The 6000-nt window shown below is 56.5% G+C and overlaps 1 protein-coding gene across 1 annotated transcript; it reads right to left on the bottom strand.

Moving 5' to 3' along the window:
• Nucleotides 1-330: 330 nt before the first annotated feature.
• On the bottom strand, nt 331-5914 carry ZDHHC22 (zinc finger DHHC-type palmitoyltransferase 22). Its single transcript, XM_004584376.2, has 2 exons — nt 5259-5914; nt 331-867 (listed from the first exon to the last, which is right to left on the bottom strand). Exons 1-2 carry the CDS (start codon nt 5782-5784, stop codon nt 602-604), a joined length of 792 nt encoding a protein of 263 aa, XP_004584433.1. The 5' UTR covers nt 5785-5914; the 3' UTR covers nt 331-601.
• Nucleotides 5915-6000: the final 86 nt, after the last annotated feature.

Here is a 6000-nt window from a genome sequence, read left to right as displayed (position 1 = left end):
TTTCTGCCCCTCCCCTAAGCATTCTCTTTCTCCCCCTACCACCCCATTCTATACATACAGTCACAGACCTCCTTCGTTCTTCAACATCCCCCCTCTTCTCCTCCCTTCTTTCTTGCCTCCTAGTAGCTGGAAAAATCCTTGAGGCTGGAGACCACCACTTCCTTGGCTATTGGCAGAATCTCACACACCTGGTAACTCAAAACCTCAGCTGTCCTCCAGCTGCTGGGAGCCTCAGGGCAGCAGCAGCAACACTCCACTCCCCACCCCACCAGAGGGAGACACTCTGGATGATAGATAGCAGGGATGAGATGAGGCTTAGAGAGGGGATGACCAGGCAGAGGAGGAAGCATGGGTCTCACGGAGGAGATGCAAATGCAGAGACATCCCAAGAGTCAGCGGCCACCGGCTGGCTCGGGAGTATCCCAGCCAGGCCTCGGTGGCCATTTTTCCTCCTATCTTGACCCACCAGCCAACACGGCTCTCTCTGGGAATTAGGACTTGACCAGCCCCCGGTGGTCATGGGTCTGTGGGTACAGACAAGGGTCTTACGTACAGGAGTTGTGGGGACACACAGAGAGACAAGTGATGGGGGAGGTGCCTGCTATTTGTCCCGTTGCTTAGTGCTCTCACTGCCAACATTGAACATGGGAACCAGGAGGCCTAGCAGCCACCGTTTCCCAAAGACCTCCTGTAAGTTCTTGCGCCAGGGCCGCGCCCTCACTGCCACCCCCTTCCGCAGCTGGTGGCGGGTCTGCCCGCGGAGGATCAGCAGCAGCTGGTGGCAGCAGAAGCCAGCACAGGCCAGGCCGATGGCGAACCAGAGGTAGAGCATGAGGATGACAAACATTTCCGAACCGAGGACAGCTCCTGCGGGGGGAGGGGGAGGAGAGCCGTCAGAGCCACTCTGTACCCAGGCCACGTACAGAACCGCCATCCAGCCAGGCGCCTTCCGCTGGGAGGGATGGAGATTAATGAGACAGAAGCCACATTTTGTAGCCAGCTCAGCGTTTGCAGAGGGAGAGGCAGGAGGACATAGTGGCCCTAACTTATTCTTAGTGCGGATGGTTCCTGCGATGAGGTAGGAGCACCAGCAATGGAGGAGAGAAGAGGATTAAGCTTGAGCTTGGCAAGAGAGCCAAACATTTTAGAGGCAAGGAGCATGGGGGAGGAGTCAAGGACCCTGAGGATGATAGAGACAACACCTAACCAGCTGTCTAGACAGCAGCACCTCCTTTGTGCAGGGCTGGGAGCCCTGGCCGGAAGGGTGCAGGGAAGTGACAAAATGATGGAGCACAGGACCTAGTCATTAGGAAGAGAAAGTCACGAGCTCAGCTTAGAGCCCTGGCAGAGAGAAGAGCTCAGGCATCACTGTTAACAAGAGGACAGTGTAGCCGTCAGAGCAAGCAGTCAGAGCTGGCTGAGGCTGGGCAAGATCCTTAGGGTTATGAGTTCAGCACCCCCTGCCGTGGGGGCAGAACCATCCCCTCAACCCCTCTGAATCAAGTGCTCCCTGCCATTCATTGAGTAAAGGATTGCAAGCCACGCCTCAGAGTTTGGGGAGCAGTCAGTGCATGGGCTTACTCCCAGTAATGCTGATTTGTCTACGTTTCTGGACCTCTCTGAGCTGTGGTTTGCTCATCTGTAAAATGTGCACAGCAACAGTTATGACTAACCTGGACCTGTCAAGGCTGCATCACACACAGATATGAGGCAACTGCCCAAGGCCCATTTTACAAATGAGACTTCATCCATGGAGGTTGCAAGTTTAACTTTCGATCACTGAGCTTTCTCCTTGTCAGGGCTTGGCATTTGGCTGGGTTGCATCTTCAGCCACAGCAGTAAGAACACCTGTGCCAACCCACACATTAACCAGGTGGAGGGGTCCAGGACAGCTTGTGAAAGTCTTCCTTAGCCTCTCCCTGGCTGGAATATACTCTCCTTGGCTCCTCCAGAGACCCACCCCGCCCTACTCTTCTCTTTCCCCTATCCCCCATGGACCACAGCCCACCTCCTCCAGGTCTCCCCAGCCTCCGATCTCCAGCCACTTAAGGGAGGAGTGGATCTAGCAGCCAGGGAGGAGGTAGATTGCATTCAGTTTTGCTCCCCAGCAGCCTCCTCTCATCCTCATCCTTAGGCATTTCTTCAGTAGCAGGTGTTTTTGTTGGAGACAAACAGGTCCAGCTGCTTAAGAGAATGGAAAGCTCGCTTCTCCAGCTGGCATTCAGAGCAGCCCCTCCACGGGCACCAGAGAAGGGGTGGGCAGCAGAGGGGCAGGTCACACGCACATGAGGCTCTGTCATCACCTGACCCACTTCTTCCTTGTCAACACAGATTAGCTCTGGTGGCCACCTGCAGGCGGGAGGGCCCACGGTGCCCTGTGGGCTCAGGCGAGGATGGGAAGTGGGGATATCAGAGCTGCTAAGCTCAGACCTGCCTCGCAGACCAGCCCCAGGGACAAGGCTGGGCGGATGGAAGCTGACTCCCATAGGCTTCTCTCTGACGCTCCATCAAAGTGTGAGGAAAAGCCCTCGTGGCCTCTTTCTGGCCCCATGCAGGAGCCACAAAGGGCTATTCTGAGCCCTGCTTTCTTTCTAAGTGTTTGAAGTTACACAGCTTGGCTGCTTCGCTCTGTTTAACTGTGTAATAATGATGACACTCCTTTTAGAAAATGACATAATTTTCCTAAAGGACCTAGATGGCCATAGCATCCAGTCTCCCCTGCCCCTGCCTCCCACCAAGCCGCTGTGATATCCGGGACAGGTGGTCAACCCAGCATCTTCTTTCATACCTCCAAGGACAAGAAACTCTTTTCCTCCCAGAGTGGGTCCACCATCATGAAACAGTCTCAGAGAAGCAGACCCTGCGAGGCTGCGTGGTGTAGGAGGGCAACAACCCCAAGCCCAGCTCCTAGCTTGGAATGGCACCACTGTGTGGCTTTAAAGCGACTCAGCCTGACTCCATCTCTGGCTCTTAAGCCTTAGACATGAAAGTGGTACCAGCTGCACTGCAGGTCTCTCATAGGGACTCGGTGGAAAGAGACACACACAGTAGGTGGTCCTCAACAGGTGCTCAAGAGTGAGTCCACTCTCTCCTCTCTCGGACTTTGCAGTGTCACCTCTGTTTTCCAGATAATAATGAAATTCAGGAAAGTGATAGAACCAGCCCCAGTCCCGCAAAGCAAAGCCAAAGGATAACTTCTCAAACCTAACTGGCCAGTTCCTTGCTACCCAGCGCCAGCTGAGGGCCTTCAATCAGTAGCCATCTGCCCATGGATCCCCCAGGACTCCCCACTCATGACCATCGCATGTTCCACTGGCAGGTCTGACTTGAGTTCAGCCCCATGGCAGGCTGCCTCCCACCCCCATTCCAGTTCTGTTGAGCAGCTTGTGCCAGCTGAGGAGGCCTCTCTCCTATCCTGGATGGTTGAAAGAGGGCATGCTCACGGCCATTTGGACTGCGACTCAGGAAAGAAGAGACAGGAAGGAGAAGTTGAACAGGTGGGGTGTAAGCTGGCAGTAGGGAGAGGTGTTGGCAGGAGGAGGGAGCATTGAACAGTTCACAGAGGAGGGAGATGAGAGGAGAGAGGGGAGAGGGGAAGTCTGGGCCATCTGGTGGGTATGCTGAGGTGGTCAAAGATGTTCAAAGATGGTGGCCTGGGCTCCAAGCTGGCCACCGGCTAGCCCTGTTCTCCTGACAGACCAAAACAAGAGGCCCTTCTTTCATTCCCACTCTGCCAGTGAGCACATATGGACAGGCCTCAAGCCCAGACTTCTCCCAAATCAAACCATCTCAAGATCCTCCTTCTGGAGCCATCGTTTTTATGGTTGGTGAAATCACTTGGAAATGAAAGTATAACCAGGCATTTGGCTCACATCCCTCCACCTGCCTGTGCTCACACCCCACCCCCCAGCCCTCCCACCTACCCTCCCCCGGCCTGGTTATTTTGGTTTCAGCAGTCTCTTATGCCAGTACCAGAATCCAGAAGGTCTAGAAGCTCTGAGTTCTGGGCCCAGCTCAGCCACCAGCCCTTCAGGCAGCCCCTGTGAACAAGGCCCTCCCCTGGGTCTCTGTGTCCCCACTGCCAAATGGCACCATAGTTCTGTGCCTGGGAGGAAACGGGCTACAGCCACATCCAAGACCCACATGGTGGTAGAATTCTTCCAACCCTCTGGCCTAAGCACATCAAGGCAGTCCTGGGCTCCCCATGGAAGTCATTGCACTATATCTGTTTCTCAAAGCTCAACCAGCAAGGGATCTTGTGCCAGTCCCTGTGGTCTAAAGACCTGGGGGACAGGCCAGAGATTACTCCCTTGTGGTAGCAAGTCCTAGGCAAGCCATTGAATCCCCTGAGCCCAAGTGGCCGTAACAAGGCCATGCACATATGCATGAGCCCTTGCCATCAAGGAGGACCAAGTTAGACAACAAGGCCAAGGGGAGAGGGAGTAGAAGGAGATAAGGTAGGGTCACATTTCCAGGCCAAGCAGTAAGAACTGCCACCTGGAGCCAGATAATGGAGCATGGTGTTTACAGCGTGGTTTTCACCAAGGTGCCCAGTTGGGCCCTAGTGTAAGGACCTGGCTCCTACAGGTGCCAAAGGCTCCCAGGAGACAGCACTCCCACACCAGCCCAGGCTCTGTACCATGGATGTGGAGCCAAGGAACCTAGCAGGATCCCTCCACCTGCCACACCCACCCCCAAGCTGGCGAACAGCCTGGTGAGGGCCAGCCCAGTGGGCAGCCTCCTGCTAGGGCTGTGCTGCTGCCAAGTTCAACCTGACTGCCTTGGGTTGGCAAAATCTTTGGAAGGCCATGCCTTTGTGGGGGAAACGTGTGAGCTGCAGGCAGAGGGAGGGCAATGCCTGGGGATACCTCCCAGGATGGCCTGGAGAGATGTGTGCCAGGCATCAGGCAGATTCACCACCCACTGCCTCACTGTGTGACTGAGTGGAGGCAGGGTGAGTGAGGATGGGGTGTGTACGTGTTGGGGGGGGGGGTTAGGGAGCACGGTTGCCAAATGCAGCCTGCCCAGTGCCTAGTGCCCAGGGCAGGTGAACTGCCAGTGGAGTATAGCACATTTTGCCCATGTACATAAGTCTAATCCTGCATTTGGGGCATGCTTACACTAAAATGCTGTTTCTCTTCCATTCCTGTTGAGCTGAGCCTCCCATCGTTTTTGTTTGCCAAATCTGGTAACTTTGGAGGTTGTGGTGGGGTAGGGGGCTTGGCATAGAGCCCCAGCTTGCCGCCAAGCACACTCACCCGCGAAAAACTGGCTGATGGACGTGGGCAGGAGTGTGAGGAAGGCCAGGGGGTGGGCGAAGGAGACGGACAGGACAGCGGAGATGTAGGCCACGCCCGCCACCATGGAGTAGAGGCAGGCGAGGGAGGTGTAGAGGCAGAAGAGGACGAAGTTGCGCATGTTGCGGCTGCCGATGCAGTTGCCCGTGAAGAAGCAATGGTGGTCGTGCCTCAGAGTGACTCGGGCGCAGACCCGACAGAAGTGGGTGCTGGGCGGGGGGCACGGGGTCCTCCTGACCGGCGTGCCCTGGCAGGCTCCCAGATCATCCGGGGAGTTCTGGATGACCAGGACGTAATTGCCCAGCGCGTTGGTGGAGAGGAAGAGGAAAAGCGCTCCATGGAGTAGGGCCGGCGAGAAGAGCGGGGTGGTCGCGGGGTCTTCGCGCATGCTGGGCAGGAAGAGGAAGAGCTGCAGGGCCAAGGTCACCAGGGAGATGCACAGGAAGTAGGCGGGGGCCACCACGTTGAGCAGCCGAAGGGCCAGCATCCTCGATTACATTCCTGCGGGCCCGGGACAAGACCAAGGCGACTCACCGCGGGGGCCCAGGGGGCGCCCGTGAGCGCTGTTCCTGCTGCGCCTCCAGTGAGAGCGGCGAAACCCAGGGTGTCCCGGCCTCTCTCCTTGCCCGCACCTGCTGTGGGCTCCAGCGGCTCAGACCTTATGCTGGGGGTATCCCCACCTCGGTTTAGGGAGGGACCTGGT

Source organism: Ochotona princeps, chromosome 26 (genome assembly GCF_030435755.1).
Source record: "Ochotona princeps isolate mOchPri1 chromosome 26, mOchPri1.hap1, whole genome shotgun sequence".
In the NCBI taxonomy this organism is placed as follows: domain Eukaryota; kingdom Metazoa; phylum Chordata; class Mammalia; order Lagomorpha; family Ochotonidae; genus Ochotona; species Ochotona princeps.
Note: the sequence above shows the minus strand (reverse complement) of the source record. Positions and strands in the feature narration are given on the sequence as shown.